At 39.1% G+C, this 21824-nt stretch overlaps 1 protein-coding gene across 2 annotated transcripts in view; it reads right to left on the bottom strand.

Annotated features, from left to right (window-relative positions):
- tmem37 (transmembrane protein 37) overlaps positions 1 to 21384 on the bottom strand; it is a 28236-nt gene extending 6852 nt beyond the window's left edge. Inside the window, exons 1-3 of one of the 2 annotated variants that reach the window (XM_078403469.1) lie at positions 21278 to 21337; positions 18578 to 18710; positions 9026 to 9106 (exon numbers count right to left, since the gene is read on the bottom strand). In XM_078403469.1, coding sequence (XP_078259595.1) covers positions 9026 to 9061 — 36 coding nt within the window. In that variant the 5' untranslated portion in view covers positions 9062 to 9106; positions 18578 to 18710; positions 21278 to 21337. Of the gene's footprint in view, positions 1 to 9025; positions 9107 to 18577; positions 18711 to 21277 lie in introns of both variants that reach the window. The other variant, XM_078403468.1, reaches the window with a different exon arrangement.
- Between the last annotated feature and the right edge of the window lie 440 nt (positions 21385 to 21824).

Below are 21824 nucleotides of genomic sequence, written 5' to 3'. Positions count from 1 at the left end.
ACTAGTTTTACTTCAAAATCTAAATTATACTGTCCAGATGGATGCTAATTATTCACTAGGTTGGGGTTGACAACAGCAGGACCTGTTTTTTTAACCTTTTTTCTCATGTGTGAAGAAGTAGTCTGTAAACAACTAATCACACAACCAGAGACACTACATACTTCTCAATACAAATGACCCATGCGTTGATGAAGGGGGAATGGTTGACATAAACCCATGTTCTCCCATCGTATTGAACAATATCTTGTGTGTAGAACTACAGCTTAAAAAGAAAGGTTAGTTTTGGTGCACAGAGGCCATCATAAGATTCAAAATGTAGAGTAGTGGAAAAAGTGAATTACCAACAAAAAAAAATCCATTTGTGGCAAGCTGACAGTTCTCTTTTGCTTGGAAACTGAGTCATTTGCGCAGAACATCAAGGAATATGAGAGGCCAGCATATTTTGGGATTTTGACATCTCGTGGCCTGCTGTACTAGTCAGGGTTAATAGTATAGTTTCATACTTTTAAAAGAAAGACTAGCCCACAAATCCTCTGGATAAATCTTATAGAGATGTATAAAATTATAAAAGGACTAGATAAGTTAGATGCAGGAAAAAAATTCCCAATGTTGGGAGAGTCCAGAACTAGGGGACACAGTCGAAGAATAAAGGGGAGGCCATTTAAAACTGAGGTGAGAAGAAACTTTTTCTTTGTGAATCCTGATTAAAGGTGTTGTCTGTGTGGAGTTGTGAATTTGTGGAGGCAGTGGAGGCCAATTCATTGGATGAATTTAATAGAGAGTTAGATAGAGCTCTACAGGCTAGTGGAATCAAGGGATATGGGGAGAAGGCAGGCACAGGTTACTGATTGTAGATGATCAGCCATGATCACAATGAATGGTGGTGCTGGCTCAAAGGGCCAAATGGCCTCCTCCAGCACCTATTTTCAAACAAAATGGTGTTCAGGGATACGATAGTGGTATTTAAGAGGCTTTTGGATAGGCACATGGAAGTGTAAGAAATGGAGGGATATAAACCATGAGATCAATGTAACGGCATCATATTCAACACAAACACTGTGGGCCAAATGGTCCATTCCTGTGCTGAGCTGCTCCATGTTCCGTGTTCTATGATTGTGAACTGTGATCATATAACAAAAGAACCATCTATATACTAAAACTCTCGTTTGTTATCTTGTTTGTGACTGAACTTCAGACAAAACGGTACACGATAGCGCGACAATTTTAGCCCCACCTTACTCACCATTGTCACTTTAGTGATAATGCAAGTAGTTTTATTGAAATCGGTGTTATATTTTTAAAGTTATTCACATTTCTAACTTTAAAAGGAGGGGAGGGGAGGAGGGAGGAGGGGGGAAGGGGGGAGAAGGGAGAGGGGAGGGGAGGAGGACAGGGTGCTGCACCAATGCAGGAGACGTTTGGGCCCAACGGGTCCACTTGGTCTAGTGGTGTCTATAAGTGGGACTGCTGTGATGTTTTAAACCTTGGAAGAAAGAAACTTTACTCACAACTTTACCTCCTACCTTTGTGAAGAAAAGGACTTGTCGGCAGACCTTGAAGATGGTGTGATCATGACTCATCTCTAAAAAGGGGATAAATCCAACATAACAATTGAAGGGTCTTCCTCACTGTCTTGGAGATCACCAGAGTCTTCCTCACACACCTTCGCACCACAGCCTGAACTATTGTCAGTTGCCTCAGAGGTTGCTACCATACCAAGTGCAAACTACTTCCCAGTTCACAAAAGTCTTCCAGGTGACCCACACATCTTTCGCAAGTAACCTATGTGGATATTAGGTATCTCTCCACCACAGTATCTTTGCCACTGGTTAAGCACAGTGTAGAAATACCGAAGTAAGAAAATATAGGGTTCTGAACAAAATGTGCTTAAGAGAGGACAAAATTTTAGCAATTACATTTATCACTATCAACTACTCTAATCCCTACTAGCCCAAAGGGAACTGCTCTGAAAATGTTAAATGGAGACACAAACTCAGAAGGTCACTGCTGTTTCTCAAGGCTGCCTCCTTGAAGATGGTCGTCCTAGATAAAGTATTAAAGGCAAAGGAATCACCAGGTTAAGGGAAAGACCATGTGTACTAATACTCTTGCTCCAAGAAGACTGCATGGGAATGCAACATATCCACTAAATGTAGTGGAAGAAAAAGGTATCATGGACATAATGTTAACATAACATAATTCTCCAAATTAATATTATCAACACAGGTTTCAATAAAATGTAATTATTGTAAACCTTTTTACAAGCTGAACTTTTATTTTCAAAACCTTACATAACATGTGCAGCCTGATGCTGATTTCAGGAAATTAAACACTTGGGAATATTATGGCTATTGTAGTCAAATCTGGGGTTTATACTCCATTGTTATGCTTAAGGCAACAGAAGACAATAAAAATGTTACAACACAATCATGTGTGGTTGTCAGATTGCTGGAAAAGGACTACTTTGGAATAACAGGAAAGCCAAAAGCAGAAGTTGCTTGCTTGTTTTGAATGAGAATATTTCAACCACAGCACAATGTAGTGCATTTTCAGTACATTAATGCATTTTAAAGTTTAGTCAGGGCTCTTGTAGTGAATTCAATCCTAAATAATATCACAAAGCAATCTTCAATTGAAAGTGCACTTAAAGATTCTTTTTCCCTTTACTTCTTCAAGAAACTATGTTGGTAAACAGAAGGAAACTGTCACAAATCACAAGGAAATTTTCACAGGAGGGATTTTGGAAGATGTTTCTGAACGACCCCAAATGATATGATGACACTATCTCTCTGCTATTGCATCAGTAAGAGACTTACCAGTTTAATTTTCAATGCACTCCTTACTGCTAGATGCTTTCAATTAGGGACACATTTAAAATATCAAAGAAATAAAAATCTCACTCAGAATTTTTTAACATTCATATTCTCCTTTGAGAAATGGACTAAACTAATTGGCTGTCAATTGGACATCATATTGGCATACCTAAAGCAAATATTAAATGTAATATCCTAGTTACCATGGAAGTTTACCAAATAACTGTGTTCTACTCAGGAAGCCTTTCAATTCTTTTTTTCAATTCTAGATTGATAGATAGGTTTTCATAATAGTTTTGTTTCTGACTGATCTAGTGTTTCAGGAATAAGTAAAAAAGGTACACACATTATTTTAAATCATACCCAATACTAAGGTTTCAGATAGCTTTCAATCCAAATTTCAATGGATTTGGTTTGAAGCTCATGGAATTGGAGAAGATGTGAGTAATCGTCACACCTGGTAGGAAGATGAAATAATATAGGCTAGACTTTAATCCTGATAGGATTCAGTCCAACTTGGGTTAGATCCATGAGCAGAAACTTTCCCCTACACCAAACCCCATTTCATCCTTTACTTTTAATGTTAGTGCATGTGCACAAACTGAGGGATGTTGTTTAGTAGCTTAGAGGAAATGGTCCAGAAAATTTATACCCCAGAGTATGAATATGCTTGGAAAATGTTTTGTGCTGAACAGTCTAAACTACTAATTTAATATTCTTCCCAAGAATTAATTGTATAAGCAAATTATCTCCAGTCTTTGGTAAAAGATTAAGGCCAAAATAAATGCTTGTGTAGTATGTTTGAAATGTCCATATTTAATAATGTTTTCAATAAAACTGATGCTTCTCCTCACTCAATGTAACTTCTTCTTATCCTTTTGTGTTTTCTAGTCTTATTAAAAACTTGGTTTTGTGATGTGAAGTTGTGGCAAATAGAAAATGATGCACTGCTGGCCTACCCAAAATGTCAACAACAATTATTTGAGGCAATCTAAAATCATTCTACGTGTGGCTGCTGATGCATTTTAAATAGCATAATTATCCGAAGGATTTCCAAGTTTTTGTTTATATATTTTTTCCAAATTACAGGGGATCCCAAGGTTATGGATGACTTGATTTATGAAAATCCAACTTAAATACTCCCAGACTCAGTTCTCAGTTTATAGTACTAACATTTCTGCATCAAGAAACAACATGGAAGTCAGCCATGGAAAAAGCCAATGCCCTCTCCAGACTCTACTTTAGGGAAGATAAAATGTTCAGAGGCACTTCTTCAATAATGCACACTTTCTGTAAAGTTAAACTGCAAATAGATTTCTTGCTGATTAGCCGCTCTGCTCCCGTCACTCCATCTTGGTTGCATGCAGATAAAATGCTATCACAATTCAGTCACAAGAAAATGCAGATGCTGGTTTACAAAAAAATACACACGGAACTGAAGTAACTCAGATTCACACTTCATGCCTTTTCTCTCTTTATCTCACCACCTTTTGTCTTCTTTTCTTCTCTAGGACAAGGGATTGAACCATAACAGGCTAAGACGTTATTCCTTGGAGAGCAGAAAAATGAGGGGTTTATCATATTGAGGTCTATATAATCATGAGGAGGATAGTCTATTACCTAGGATAGGGGAATCAAAAACAGGACATACGTTTAAGAAGAGAGGGACAAAGTTTAATACAAATCTGAGGGGCAAAATTTTCGGTGACGAGCATATGGAACGAGCTGCCAGGGGAGGTAGTTGAGGCATATACTATAACAGTATTTAAAAGACACCTGGACATGTACATGGATAGGAAAGTTTTAGAGGGATTTGGGCCAAACAGGAATAGCTTAGATGGGGCATTTTGACCAGCATGGACGAGCTCGGCCAAAGTCCACCCTTCTGCCAATCTGTTATTCCACCTGCATTCAGATTTGTCACAATTCTGACACAAGGAATTGTAGATGCTGGTTTACAAACAAAGACATGAAGTTCTGGAGTTACTCAGATTCACATTTCAAGCATCCTCTCTCTTTATCTCATAGCACGTTTTCCTCTTTTCACCTCTGGCCTTTGTCCACCCATCTATCAAGCAAACCTTCCTCACCTATATCTACCTATCACTTGCAAAAAATTGTCCTGTCCACATCTGTCTTCCAGCTTCTCCCCCTCACCCCCACATTACAATCAATCTGAAGAGGGTCTTGACCCAAAACCCTACCTATCTATGTACTCCAAAGATGCTGCCTGACCCATTGAGTTCCTCCAGCACTTTGTGTCTTTATTTGTCACAGTTCCTTTACTGATAACAACTTCTATCACCTGTGCTTACATTTTCCAGTCTACATTTCATAAATCAGTCCAAAAGGGCTAAAGATTTCACATTTGATTATTAGGGTAAATTACTATTTTTTAACTCAAAACAAAAATCACGTTACAGGCAGTTCTCAGTCACCCAAGGATTCCCTAGTTTATTCATACAAGCCTACCTCCTAACATATCTAATTAATCCTTAAGAACCCATGAACTCATCATTCATTATAGTCTGAACAGTTGATTCCTTCCTGAGAGGTAGCATCATCTGCAACATAACTTTTAGCATCAAGTATTTTTAGGCACAGGTTTCAATTGAAGATTAGCCCAAATTGATTTTGCAAAAGGATGTAATGGTTTTGGGGTTTGACCAAATTTTTGTTCCCAAAATTATTGTGATTCTATTATGTTTAGAAATTAATTGCAGCTTTTCCATCTAATAAGCAATATTTTTTAAATCCCCATTGATTGCAGAAATCTCTTTGTCAGTGTTCATGATGCATTTAGTTTTTGTAATCAGCATTTATGAAGTATCAGTGTTACATGGATTATAGGATAGAAGTAACTTAGGAAGCAGAATGACAAATCAGCACATAATAAAGGAGTAATAGAATATTTTGTTTGTTGCAACATTTAGTTGATATGTACTTAAAAGGTCCAGTTTAAGGACCAATTTATTTTTCTCATTGGGGCTTCTCTTTGTTCAGATTCCAGTAGGAATAACTAAAAAATAGCTGTGCACTATATCTTCTACATTTCAATATTAAGCCTGGACAACTTCCAGGTAGCATTTCCAAGCAATGTGTCTTGAATTGGCACTAGAGGCCACATTTCCTCTCTCCAGCAATGCTGCCTGTCCCGCTGAGTTACTGCAGCATTTTGTGTCTACGTCGATTTACACCAGCATCTGTAGTTCTTACCTACACCACTTGGTTGAAGCTTTTCTCGTCTTAAATTAGTGTTCCTTTGGAATTGCTTCAACAATGTGTGATGAATGAGTGAAATGGGAAAAAGATTAAGTATCTTGTTAAGTTATCAGCGCTATAGTGGACAGGAGGCACCATTGCTATATTAGAAATTCGTCCGTAATAGAACAAAACCAAAAACTATTTAACAAAGTTAAAATTGATAAAGGAAAAACAAAAGAACAAGGAAATTTCCTCTGGTTCTTAAAATAACTTGGATGGTTGGTACCACATGTGGCATCCCCCCATGGTCTAGATAACCTGCATAAGTTAATATCTAAACTTAAACCAGGCAACACTTTGGAAGCCAGTATTAATATTTTTTTCTGTAATAGGCTGCTATGATAATTTGTAAGTTAGCCACAAAGATTGAACTAATTAAATTGTTTAAAGAATCTTGTAATAATAGTTTTCCTGTGACATGGTGTTATTTAAACCTCTTCATATAAAAACTCATTACCAAGTATTAATACTCACAGGACTCATTCATGCAGTAAGTAATTAAACTGATAGTTTGGTAATGACATTGCTTTTATTGGTTCATAATTAAGAGGTTACAACATTCAGTCACTGACACTGCTACCAGCCAGCTCCATTCCATAACCCTACTGCCTCTGCAAATCACCAATCACAGTGCACATTCACTGATTCTTCATCATAATCACTGAAATGTCCCCGATGATCGTCTGATCTTACAATCACCGATCCTCTACTGAGATCATGGAAATCCCCTTGAAATCTGGCCTCCTGACCATCCCCACAATGTGACATGCACCCCCCCCCCACCACCCTTCTGCAATTATCAAGACTCTACCCCAATCATCAGGCAACAATTCCAAGCCAGAACAATTGAATTCCTCTCTCACACTGCAATCACTCATTCTCATGGGCTTCTTAACTCTGCTTAATGTTTCTCTCGCACCAACCTAACCCTTATCCCAATTGCACTCTCCCTGGCATCTGATCCCACGCCCCATCCCCTCGTCTTCTCAACCCGCAATCACAAATAGCACAAAAACATACCTGTTTCAGAGCTGCAGCCTCTCCCACCACATTCAAAATTTAAATTATGAGAGGCATAGATAGGATAGAAACATTTTCAGTGGGTGGAAATATTAAAGAGAAGAGGGAGAGGAACACCATTTAAAGGAGATGTGCAGGACACAATTTTCTGCATAGAGGGTGGTGGGTGCCTGAAACATACTGCCAGAGTTGGTGAAGGCAAATACGATGGTGGCATTAAAGAGGCTTTTCACTAAGAATAACGATATGTAGGGATTGGAGAGACATGGATCAAATGCAGGCAAAGGTGATTAGTTTAACCTGGCATCATGTTCGGCATGGGCAATGTGGGCCAAAGGGCTTGTTCCTGTGCTGTATGGTACTATGTTCTATTCCCAAGTTAATAAGGTAATATTACTCTATACATTTCTCCCCCTTCTCCACAACTTAAAACATATTTGATTTCTAACTCTTCCCACTGATGAAACTTGACCTGTTGAGAGTATTTCCAGTTTTAAAATAGGCTCACATGCCCAGGAGAAAAAATTCCACACTGTCAAAAACATCAATACTTGGAAATCCCACCCTATCAAATATCCTGGCCATGACGCCACTGAATCTGTAGGGAAATTAAATATATATAATCTACAGAAAATGAACCTGAGCAAGTCTATATTGAACCTATATCAGGTTAATATTTATTTCATCATGGACATTACGTGAACACTGAAGGATTAATGTTACCCCCAAATGATATTAAAATACTAAAGAGACACAAAATGCTGGAGTAACTCAGCGGGACAGGCAGCTCTTCTATCTCTGGATAGAAGGAATGGGTGACGTTTTGTGTCGAGATTCCTTCTATCCTGAGATACTGCCTGTCTCGCTGAGTTACTCCAACATTTTGTGTCTATCTTCGGTGTAAACCAGCATCTGCAGTTCCTTCCTATACCTGATATTAAAATAGCTCACTTTATTCACCAATTGAGTCCTTTAGTTAATTGCACCTTGCTAAAGTAATTTCAGAAAGAGGTAAACATATTTTTACATAATAAAAACAGAAAATGCTGGAAACATTCCTCTTACTTTATTCAGCAATGGAAAAATAACTGTATGTGTAACTGTAGAAACAGGATTTGGCTAAATCGCTCTGTCCTAAGCTTTCTTATTTGCAAAATAAGTAATCTTGGCTCTGTGCAATAAATGTATTTGAGGTGTGAGTGCATGGGAGGGGGGAGGAGGGGGAAGCTGGAGGGGGGGGGGTTAAATAGAACACACTCAGAAAAGTTATTGCCTGCGGTAAAATTTGACAAGTTGTGCTTTTCTTCTAAAACAGTTTTTCCAGTAGGTGGCACAATTTCATGCAGAAAAACAGCACACCAGAAAATTATAAAGGTGTTGCTATTATTCTGCACTAACAAGTGTTTTATGCCCAAATCAACAACTTGAAAATTATACTGAAAAATAATTTTATCATTTCCATGGGTGAGATCCAATAAGAATTGTGTTTTATGGGGAGAGGATCAACGGTACCAATTAATTAATATTAAATATGTGTTTATTTTTACCAATCAGCAATTCCCAGAAGTGCATAGAACAGTACAGCACAGGAATGGGCCCTTCAGCCCACAATGTTTGTGTCGAACATAATGCAAAGCTAAACTGATCTCATCTGGCTGTACATGATCCATATCCCTCTTTTCCCTGCACTACTGTGTGCCTATCAAAAAGCTTCTTAAACTCTTCATCAAACAAAAATAGGAAAATTAGAATTACAAGATATATCCCGGGTACAATGCCTGCAGGCATTTTGCTATGTTGCATCTGGTTGTCCTCCAACTATCCAAACCCATTGTGTTCCTGTTGCAAACTGACTGCAATATATGTTTGGTGACCAGAGACTTTTAAAAGAGGACTTTAAACAAATCCAGAAATCATTATATTTTTACCTTCAGCAAGTATTCATTTTGTCTATTCAAAAACATCTTCACCTTTGCTGCTGCGCTCTTGTCATGTGTTCCACCATTCGTCTGCAAAGGTACAAATCCAAAGGATAATGTTAGTTCATTATTTGACTTCAAATCTGATCCTATGTTATAGACGCTCGAGGTACCCCCTGCCCCCCACCTCTCTTTTCTGTAGATCTCTATTAAATGTCAAGCCCTATGAAGCCTGCATAGCTTTTAACAAACGGATTCATGATCCCAAGATGGAAAATAGTCTATTTATCAATTTGGTGACTACATTGGTTTCAAGTTCCTCCTCCCAGCACACTCCTGGCAGACGTCCAAGCTGTTGAAAGCAAGTTGGATAAACCTATAGCTTGACTTGGCTACCTTAGGGAACTGAAAGACTGCTGTGTATTCTGTTTTACAGACACATGGCTCAACTGCTTCGCTCCGACTTCGCCTGACTACCACACATCACAGGGGCTTCTCACTTCACCAAATGAACCAAACAGCATTCTCAGGCAAGGGTAAGGGTGGAAAGGTCTGCTTTCTAATCAACTCCTCATGGTGCTCGGACATAGTGGTCCTGGTGAGCTCCTGATCCCTGGACCTGGAATATCTAACAGTGAAGTGCCCTCCCTAATACCTGCCATGGGAATTCACTTCAGCTATCTCACAGCAGTCTACATCCCACCCAATAATGATTAACTGGATGAACTATGAATAGCCTTAAAACATAGTATCCTGAGCCCTTGTTCATAATAGCTGGTAACTTCAACAGGCCAACCTCAAGAGTATGCTACCAAAATTCCATCATCACATTTCCTGTGCCACTAGAGCCACAAACAGCTTTGACCACTGCTATGCTACCATCAAAGATGCCTACTGCTCCATCCGCAAAAGGCACTTTGGAAAATCTGACCACCTAGCTGTCCTTCGACTCTCCACTTACAAGTAGAAACTGAAGGAGCATCCTGTACAGAAGGTTGTACAATGCAGGTCTGAGGAAACACTTGAAAACTTGAAACTTGAAAACTTGTATTGCTCATCTCCAAGGACTCTGTGGTTAACCTAAATGAGTTTGCCACTGCAAGTGTGTGGAGGAATATGTGTCAAAGACAAATGAGTGTTCAATATGAGTGAATACAACCAGAAACCAAGGATAAATTGTGAGGTCCATTCCTAGGTTAAGTTCAAATCTGCAATGTTCAAGTCAAACGATCCTGAGCAGTACAAGAAAAATGTATTTATGACCTTCGCAAAGCCTTTAGGGGTGCCAAGATAGAATTCTGGATCAAGCCAGAATTCCAGGACAACCACAGTGACACCCATCAAGGCGGCAAGGCTTGCACGCTATAAGAAGTTGCAAAGTGAAGTAAGGCAGTATCTCTGTCAACAACATGTAACTCCCCGAGAAGCTCAACACATTCTATGCTCACTTTCAACAGAAGGTCAATGGAATTATACCATCCACCCCAACAGCCTTTGGTGTCCCTGTACCCATGGTCACTGTCGCAGATGTCAGATGGACCGACCCGAGAGTGAACCTTTAAGGCAACTGGCCCAGAGGTCCATGGCCATGTCCTCAGGGCCTGCGTGGATCAGCTGCACACATCTCCCTACTGCAGTCTGAGGTTCCGATTCTTTCTTTAAGAAGGCCAACATCATCCTGGTGCTAAACAATAGCTAAATAGTGTGTTTTTCTGACTGCAGTCCAGTGGCTCTGACATACAGACGCTGGTCATGATGCACATTAACTACAGCCTTCCAGACGGTTTTAATCTAGCATGTTCTGCCTACCATTGAAATAGGTTCATCTCCCTGACCCTATTTACATCTGGATAAGAGGAACACCTGCATCAAACTTGCATATATCCACCTTCAACCTGATAATCCCATCCAAACTCATCTCCAAACTCTTGGACCTAGAGATCAGCACTCACTGCTGCAACTGGATCCTCAACTTCCTGACCCACACAACACAATCAGTGAGCATAAGTGACAAAACATCCATCCATCCATCATGATAATTCTCAATACCTATTCCCAACATGCATTCTCAGCCCTTCAGTATACTCCCTATAGACTCAGGATTGTGCAGCCAGATTCTGCCCTAACTTCATTTACATGTTTGCATTGGACCCCACTGCAAGGGGCCGGGTATCAAGCAATGACAAGATAGAGCAGTGGAAGGAGATAGAGGTGTTCATAACATGATGTTGAGACACCATCCTCTGCTTCAATGTCAGAAGGACAAAGGAGCTACTTATTGACTTCAGGAAGAGTGGTATTACATGCCCCAGTCAGTATCAATGGTGCTGAAGTGTAGATGGCTGTGAGATCCAAATTCCTAGGTGTAAATATCACCAACAATTTGTTCTGGACCAACCACAATGAAGCTACAGTCAAGAGCGAAAACCATAGCCTCCACTTTCTCAAATGACCAAAGGAAGTTGGCCATGTCTCCAGCAACTATTACAATCTACTAGAGATTCACTGCAGAAAGCATCGTATCAAGGTGCATCATCTTGGTTTGGCAACAGCTCTGCCCTAGACCATGAGAACATTGTAGAGATGTGGATGTAACCCAGTCCAGCACGCAGACCAACCTCCCTACTATTAACTCAATCCACACTTCATGCAAAGACAATTTTCAAACTTTTTTCACCCTGGTCATTCCCTCATCTCCCATTGGGCAGAAGACACAAATGTTTGAAAGCAGGTGCCACTAGATTCAGGAACAGCTTCCTCTCTGTTGTTATCAGACAACTGAATGGTCCATCATAAACTAAGACTGCAGTCCTGATCTTTCGACCTACCTCATTGTAAACTTTGCACTTTTTTAATATCTGCATTTTCTCGGTAACAGTAACACTATGATCTATGATCTTGTTACATTACATTCTGCATTCTGTTTATTTTTTTATCTTTGCACTGCATGTTGTATTTGTGCATGACTTGATTATACATAATGATTTGACTGGATAGCGAGCAAAGTTTTTCACGATATCACAGTACACAGGACAATAATAAACTAATGCCAATTTATCAGTTCAGCTCAATTAGCATAAAGTGTTTAGAAATAGCAATTGTGTTGAATAATCTACAAATAGGTGCTGCTCTAATATATATGGGGATCTCATATCACATAAACTCAGAAGCACAAATCACTAATCTCCTTTTTTTCCAGTTAGAGCGCATGATCCTTTTCAGCTATTTCCTGCAGCCACAAAACTAGCAAGGTAAAAAGTTGTTGACTGATCTCAATAAAGTTGCTTAAATAAATTTAAACCTCTGTGCTATAATCAACATTTTGCTGCAGTTAAGATCCAATTATGACTGTTTTCAACATTTCAATAACTAATGATTGATAAACGAGTCAATTTGTGCCAAGGATCTTAATTTGAGGATTTGCCTTTTAACCATAGCTACCACGAATTTAAATCTTTTAACAAGGTGGAATTGATTTATTCAATTGAATGCAGGCCTAACATTGGTGTGCCAAAAGTAAGGTTTTGTAATAATCATTAAATATGAAAACTTAAAAAAAATAACTACATCTTAACTTAGAATGAATTGATCATTTGAAAATTCTGAAATTTAATTAGCTCTGCGGTAAAGTTATTGTGGATAATTGATCAAAATTGATACATTCAAATAATCTACATTATCATTAGAACAGCAAGCATACTTGTGCAATATAGTCACCTAAAACATATGGTTAACTGAAGTAATCAAACTTTTTTTTTCATCATTGTTTCTCTCAATTATCACTTTCTCCAAATAGCAATTTCTTGTGTTCAATATTGAATCCCAGATGGACAGGAATATTGATTTAAAAAAAACAATATATCATGAGTGAAAAAAACAGATAATTTCCCAAAACATTATTAATTCAATAGACTATTATTGAAGCAGCAAATTTCTCCTGCTCTTTTTGGACAGCATAGAATAGATTGTCTTTTTGTCTTGATGCATTGAGACATATTACCCAGCTTTTCATCTTTAATCCATGTGCCTTTTCAAGGAAAAAGTGCTGCAGCGTTTAGGATTATTAATGTTTGTCCTATATTGGTGGACATTAAAGAGTGGAGGAAGCTTACAAATGACACTGGGTCCACTGCCATTATCCACTGCAGCCTATTGCTGAACAAGTGTTGCTCAGTGACAATGTAGGTCAGGGCAAGGAGAGGGGATTTGAGATTTGCGATGTGAGAAAAGGTGTGGGGAAATGAGAGCAGAGGGTCAGAAGGAAGAGAGAGGGAGGGTGGGTTGCCCAGTACAGGGAAGGACAGATAAGTAAAGGATGGCCTTTAGACTTTAGGGATACAGTGGCCCTTGGGCCCACCTAGCAATCACCTTGTACACTAACACTATTCTACACAATATGGAAAATTTACAATTTTTTACCAAAGCCTATTAACCTACAATCCTGTACATCTTTGGAGTGTGGGAGGAAACCGGAGCACCTGGAGAAAACCCACGGGGTCACAGGGAGAACGTACAAAATCCGTACAGACAGCACCTGTAGTCAGGATTGAACCCGGGTCTCTGGCATTGTAAGGCAGCAATTTTACCCCTGCGCTACAGTGCCACCCCTATAAAAGGATGTCAAAGGTGGAAAATGGACTGAGAAAAGGCAAGACTAAAGAAACAATAAATGGACAGGAAGGATTGTGAGTGAAAGGGATCATCCGAGAATAAATGAAATTCTCTGATATTGTATTGCATTTTGACTGGCACGATGCATTGATTGGCACAATGCGCTTCTCCACTCGCAGATAGGCAGTAATCTCCAAGCAGCACAGCCTGGTCAAATCAGTCATCTTGGTCTCCTTTCCACTAGATCAGATCTCTCTCCGCAAAGTCTATGTCATAGCTGGTTTGCAACAGCTGTCTCATGGTAAATATAAATTTGACAAAGGTACATTTCCGCTCTTCAGTATGACGATTTAAACCTAGAATGTCAAGACTCTCATATACAGCCCGAACAGGGAGAAACCTAAATACTCTCATAGTCCAAGAACTCAGATGCTTGACATTGGCATTAATGCCCTGAATGAGACACATTGGGCAGCAGGTGATCTTCTTAAAGAATTAGGCTGTGGCTACTTCTGGAAAAGCAAACGGGAAGAAGGTTGTCAATGGCCAATAGACAATAGGTGCAGGAGGAGGCCATTCGGCCCTTCGAGCCAGCACCGCCATTCAATGTGATCATGGCTGATCATTCTCAATCAGTACCCCGTTCCTGCCTTCTCCCCATACCCCCTGACTCCGCTATCCTTAAGAGCTCTATCTAGCTCCCTCTTGAATGCATTCAGAGAATTGGCCTCCACTGCTTTCGGAGGCAGAGAATTCCACAGATTCAAGGGTGAATTCCACAACTTCAAGGGTGAATTTTGCCATGGTAAAGAGCACAACAGGGAATTTCCAAGGAGGGTATTTCCACGAGCTCAATGTCCAGGACTAGTAATCAGAGTCTCAAAATAAGGATAGACTATTTAGACCTGAGACAAAGAAAAATCTTGAACTAGGGGATGAATCTTTGGAATTCTCTTCTACAGTCATTATTGATCATGGTTTTGATTGTTATCAGATTTCTGGATATTGGAGATTAGCCATGAATTATTAAATGGCACAGCTGGTTTGAAAGGCTGATTGGCCTATCCTTACTGCTATACACACATACACAGACACACAGAGACAGACACACAGACGCACACAGACGTGTGCCTGTGTCTGTACGTGTATATACACACACACACACACACACACACAACCAAATATCCTCCATCAACTCCATCCACACTTCATGTTGCCTCTGGAAATCAGCCAACATAATCAAAAACGTTTCCCACCCTTTCCTTCTCTCAGCTCCTATCAGTCAGAAGATAATGAGTTTGAAAGCATGCACCAACAGACTCAGGAACAGCTTCTTCCCCCCTGTTATCAGGCTTCTGAACAATCATTCCATAAAGCACACTACAATTTTTCTACACATCACTGCACACTGTACTTTGCCTCTGGAATGATTGTGTGACAATGCTGAGAATTCTGCATTCCATATTTTGTCCTTCACTCCAACTATTGTACTTGTTGGCTTAAAGGAGGGTCTAGGCCCAAAGTGTCACTTATCCATGTTCTCCAGAGATGCTGCCTGACCCAGAGTTATTCCAATACTTTGCGTCCTTTTGGCTCGATTTAGTTGGCTTGATTGTATTTATGCACAGTATCTGATTTGATTGCAAATCATGCAAAACAAACCTCTTCACTCACTGTACCTCAGTACACGTGACAATACACCTAGACTTAAACCTACCTCTTTTTTTCAGTACAATGCATGTTTTGCTGAAAATGTATTGTATCGGTTTATTAATTGCTCAGGAAAGAAGGGAGTTGGCTGCTGTCCTTAACAATTGTGTCAAATTATCATTTCTTGTTGCATTGTTTGTTACAGGTTTGAGTTTCTGTTGATGGCCCACTGCCAGAGAAAAAAAATTATTATATTTACCTGAAGCTCCATGTCCATTCAAGCAACAATTTACGGCACTTGAGACCAGTTCAGAAGAAATCACAATGCACTAGTTTTGCTTTCTAAATATAATCTTTCACCACAACATAACACAATATAATCTTCTCCCACAACACATTACTAATCATTAATAACTCTTAACTGCAACAGTAGCAGCTCTCCCTTTTAATGAGGAATGTTTTCAACAGTTTTCAAACCCAGTAACTTAAACTTTCACCAGCACCATTCAGGTCATTCGGGATCCATAATCCTTTTTAAAAAGAATTAAAAATACAGGAGTTTGAATTTTTTTAAACTATGAGGGAGATAAAATGAAAAAATAAGTGCACAATTATGAATTAAATTTACATAATGGGCTAAGTAAATTCCCAATCTAAATATTCTTGATTTACTTAAAACAATTCCCTAACTTTCTATATTGTACTACTATGACAACACAATATCTTTTACAATTTTACAGGTTATCATAGATTTATTTTGTAAATATATTTTACCATCAGAACCAACTGTTCTCTGTTTTAAAAAGCATGAAAGAACAGTAAATAACAAAGCAGTTTAGCAGAAATGTCTGGAGCAGTCCCATTTGAACTACTTTTAATATAATACACAAACTTTGAAGGAAGCTTAAACAAATTTATTACTTTGAGCATAGGGGACTGAGGGGTGACCTTATAGAGATATAGAAAATTACATGCAGCATCGATAAGGTTAATGCACTCCAGGGAAAGGGGATTAAAATCTAGCGGGCATCTTTTTAAGGGGGAAGATTTACCAGGAGCCCGAGGGGTAACTTTTTCCACACAGAGGGTGGTGGATTAATGGAACAAGCTGCCAGAGGAAATGATTGAGGCAAGTACAGTTATAACATTTAAAAGACATTTGGACAGGTGCATGGATAGGAAAGGTTTAGAAGGATTCGGGTGGAATGTGAGCAAATAGGATTATTTTAGATGGGCATCTTGGTTGGCATGGACAAGTTGAACAAAGAGGCTTGTTTCCATGCTGTATTGCTCTGAAATAATAAATAAATTGATTTTTGGTTTGCAAAATAGGTCGGGGTTTAATCAATAGAAGTGAGGTTAGCAGGTTAAATATGAGGAAAAAGAACAAATTTGATCTTTTGCAGTAGTTAATTTAGAAAGATAAGTCCAGGGTTCTCCATATGTACCAGATTCAGCAAAAACTGAGAAGAGAAGCAGATGATTGGTATGTGGACACCGATAAATCCTGCTGTTTTCCTTCAGGGTCAAATGGGAAAGCAAACATTTTACACAAGGTCAAATCTTTATCTATGAGGATAACAAAAAGGGAATTGTGAAGCATCAGCACTGCATTAACAGCGCTTTGAAACATGGCTCTGATTTTAATTTAACTTCTTCATTCAACGAGCCTCACAAGTTGCGAGAATAAGGAATAGCCAATCAATTATTGCCTTCTGTCTTCCTAAGCACCATTATGTAACACCATCATATCAGTGATGTTGTAGGTGCCCTCTAAATTAACAAGAGTTTAGGAATAAACACATTTAAAAAATATCAAGTAATCATTTTTATTTATGATTACTATAAACTTGTCTAAATGGTTTAAGCATGGTTAGCTTTCCCTATATTATCTAGGAAGGTAGCCCCAACAATATATTTCCTTCTGGGGACCATTCCCTTCAAAACTGCCAACCCTCAAAAACTTTGCCCTCCCTTCCTCGGTGCTGACATTATAAAAGTGGTAAGTTGTTATTATTTTTTTGTTTGAAATCTATGAATAGATGAAGAATCTATAAAAGTAAAAAAATACCTTAATTCAGAAAATACCTTTGGGTAAGATCTTAGCACAATGACTAAATTACTGTTCTTGTAATCCAGATGCCTGGACTAACAATCAAGAGAAAGGCACAAAATGCTGGAGTAACTCAGCGGGTTAGACGGCATCTCTGGAGAACATGGATAGGTGACATTTTAGGTCAGAACCCATCTTCAGACTGATTGCAGAAGTGCGGGAAAGACAGCAGGAAAAGAGGTGCAAGACAGGGCAGGGCTGGTTGTTGGGCAAAGGCCAGAGATGAGGAGACATGTGGGGGTCAATAACGACAAATAGTTACGAACTATGAAAATTGAATGAACAAAAAGGTTGCAAATTTTGTAGCCATCGGAATGAATGCAAGTGGGGGGGGGGGTGAAATAGGCACAACGTGAGGGGGCTGAGGAAAAATGAGGTCTTGGGGGAGAAAGGGGAGGGGGAAAGAGGACTGTCTGTGGGTTAGTTATCTAAAATTGGAGAATTCAATGTTCACACTGTTGGGTTGTAAGCTACCCAAGTGGAATACAAGGTGCTGTTCCTCCAGTTTGCATTGGGCCTCACCATGCAATGGAGGCGACCGCAGCCAGAAAGGTCAGTATGGCAATGGGAAGAGGAGTTAAAATGGCTAGCAACTGGCATTTACAATCAAGAGACCCATTTTAAATTCCACCGTAGCAAATGTTGATTTTAAATTCAGATGAATTGTTTGAGATTTGGAAAAAAAAAGTAGTAATGGAACCACAAATAAAAAGTATGTGATTGTCAAAAAAACACAACAGATTTATAAATATCCCTCAGAAGGAGAAACCATGCCTTCCTTACCTAATCTTCAGACCTACCCTATTTACTTGACTCTCAAGTGCAGCAGAAGTGGCTTTGCAGGCCGCTCAGTTTACAATTACCTCTATGTACAGTGAATGAAGCAGTAAAAGTGGATGGACTAGTTTAGTTTAGAGATATCACGTGAGAATAGGCCTTTGTGCCCACCAAGTCCACACTGTCTATTGATCACTGGTACATTGGTTCTATCCTACACAATAGTGACAATTTACAGAAGCCAATCAACTATAAACCTGCACATCATTGGAATGTGGGAGGAAACCGGAGTACTGAAGAAAGCTCATGCAGTCACAGTGAGAACATACAAGACTCTGTACAGACAGCACCCGTAGTCAGAAACACACTGACACACCCAGGTCATGGACGCTGTAAGGTAGCAGCTCTACCTTGTGCCATCCACTGGTGCCTTGGTGAAATACCTTCACCAGAAGGACTCATGCACCTCAAGGTAGCAGCTCACCACCATCTTCTCCAAGGCAATCAGGGATGGGCAATAAATGCCGCCCTTGCTGGTGACACCTAGATCTCCCCAAATATTGAATAAATTAATAGAATTCAAATATTTACGCTTCAATCCCCATTATACATATTTAAAAACAATCAGAGTATCATAAAATTTAAAAAGGATTTGATGCACATTATTTAATCAAACAATGGTCCTAAAAGTATTTCATGACATAACATCCCTTTTGTTACAAATCTGCAAATTTTGCATTCAACAAGTGGCTCTGTGCTTTTCCAGTTTATAGAATCTTACACGCAATACTAATGATGGTACAATACCCAAAAATTGTGAGTTATAAGATTATAGATTCTCCTTGGAGAATATTTCCTTTTTCCCAAAATTAATTCATAATTTGAAGCACATTAGAGGCCATAAATACTTGTTGTATCTTCCCCTTTGCTCTATCTATTGTACTTGAGTTTGCACTGATTGTCTCTATGTATGGGTATATCTGGTCTCTTTGGAATACCATGCAAAACAAAGCTTTTCACTGTACCTCGATACATGTGACAAAAATAAACCTAAACCCAACTATGTAACATAGTAAAATATAGTAAAAGAGGGTGCTCTGTGGAGACAATTACATAGCACATAAAACAGTAGTACACAGAAACAGCACTTCACCTACAACATCTAGGTCAAACATGTTGCAGGTTAAACTAATTTTCAATGCCTGCAAAATGATCTATAGCCCTCCAATCCTTGCATATCCATGTGGTTATCTAAAAGTCTCTTAAATGCCACTGTTGTACCTGCTTAAATCACCATCCCTGGCAGTGTGTTTCAGGCACACAGCTTCTTCTGTGTAAAAAGAAATCCCTGCACATCTCCTTTAAATTTTGTCCCTCTGACCTTAAAACTGTGCCCAGTCGTCTTTGACATTAACAATCTGGGGAAAAGGTTCTGACTGCCAACTCTATCTATTATTCTCAACATTTTATAGAAATTTATCAGATCTCCCTCAACCTGATGTTAATGTTGAATTTGATATTGTATATTTGATAGACAAAAATAGAAAAAGAGACCAACAGAGATTACCACAATAAATATTTTATACAGTATATTTCATGAGCTATTAACAGCTGTAAAAATTGTACCTCAATTTATCTTTTGGAAGTCTTTAATTTTTTTTTAACTTACAAAGGTATGCCTTTATGTTTTCTTTTTTTCCCAGAAAAGCTATACACTAGCCAATTAAATTGAAACAATTGACAAGCATTTTAACAGTAATTATACATTGTAACTTCGAGAAGTTAATGATCCATCTTCACTACAAGCAGTCAATGGAACCACATAGAAACATAGAAAATAGGTGCAGGAATAGGCCATTTGGCCCTTTGGGCCAGCACCACCATTCAATATGACCGTGGCTGATCATCCAAAATCAGTACCCGGTTCCTGCTTTTTCCCCATTTCCCTTGATTCCATTAGCCCTAAGAGCTAAATCTAACTCTCTCTTGAAAACATTTTAGAAGACAGAGCATGCAAATACTTTAGGTTTATTATTGTCACGTGTACCAAGGTACAAAGAAAAACTGGGTTTTGCATTCTATGCAAACATATCAAATACTACTTTACATAAATGCAATAGATTGAGCAAAGGTTAAGATATAGAATGCAGAATATAGTTCTCAACGTTGTAGCGCATCAGTTACATAGCCAATGCAGATTGTTCAATTGTTAACCGAGGACAATTCTTTCAGTAATTTCATCCCCTCTTAGAGTAGATTGTTAGTTTCACAAATTCTTAATTGGTAAATTATTCTAAAGGGCTTCAGTCATTTAGGTTGTGTCTGGCGATCTCATTGGAACTGGCGATCTCATTACCAATAATTGGTACAAAGCAAAATGCACAAATTACAGTTTACTGTCACATTAACGTGTTACACAACAACGTACAGCGTTTCGCCTGACATTGTTGCAGGAACCCTTGCAAGAGACTTCATGTTTATTCATCTGAAGGTACTTTTCTGGAGAAATCAGATTTCTTGGCGCAATGTTTTAACGAATAAATTGAAGAAAATGCCTACAAATATATTTATAATGTTCGTTCACCGGTCAAGGTACATTTCTGGAGAAATCAAATTTCTTTACATGCTTTATTTACGAGTGAATTGAGGAAAAAAACAGGTTTGAAATCAAAGTAAAACACTATAATCGGACGTTACAATTAGATCCACTGATAGCACATTGGGGCGGAGATCTGATTAACCTGTTGGGAATACTTTGGTTCAAACTATCTCAATCTTTTCAAAGCAATATCTCCAACACCTCTACATCATTGTAAGTTAGTGGGTGGTAAAATAGGTGGTACCTGAAAAGCAAACTGATTTTGGTATTTCTGTGGTTTAGTTGACAATAGTGTATAGATTTTATTTACTTCCCACCCTTTCCTTTCCTCCCCCCATCTGTCTTGCTTGTAATTTGGAGCCAGCCGTTATGAATTGGGGCAAATGTGCCCAAATACCAACCCCAACTGCTTTTACCATCATTTTTATATTCATAATTTTCTGCCTACAAGTACGTACAGTACAGTTTTCCACTTTTCAGAACTGTAAAAACAAGATAAAAGTCAGAGTACCTGCAATAGGGGCGCAGCTTTCATGTTTGGGGTGGGAAGACAACACGGGCCAGACGCGAGGTGTCACCACTCTAAAGTCCACACAGTCATTGGACCGACTCTTATAGTTCTCGAGCTGCGGTCGGGAGAGGAAGGGATTTTTCAAAGGTTCTTTTTGCTGACGGCTGAAAAATCAGCGTCTCCCCAGCTCATTGCGAAACTGAACGCCACACAGTGCCGTGTGGTTGGGAGGTGACACGGGGGAGAGGGGACCAAACGAGGGGAGTAAATCTGGTGTCAAACAATGACTCCTGTTTCTCAGCGGGACGACCCTAATGCACGGTCTGGACACGAAATGTCGACCCCCCACCCCTCTTTCTGCTGTCACTTGACCCGCCGAGTTCCTCCAGTTGTTGTTTTTTTGTTCCAGTTTAATTTAAGTGAGGCAAGCATATCTCTACTTACTGCTGTTCCTTGACCCTACGTGCTTCCATGCACGGGTGAGATTAATGAGTCAGCGATTTATTTCCTGTCAACAAGTTGAAACGTCCCATGTAAATCCCCCGAA

Source organism: Rhinoraja longicauda, chromosome 8, assembly GCF_053455715.1.
Source record: "Rhinoraja longicauda isolate Sanriku21f chromosome 8, sRhiLon1.1, whole genome shotgun sequence".
In the NCBI taxonomy this organism is placed as follows: Eukaryota; Metazoa; Chordata; class Chondrichthyes; order Rajiformes; family Arhynchobatidae; genus Rhinoraja; species Rhinoraja longicauda.
This window is presented reverse-complemented; position numbering and strand designations above follow the sequence as displayed.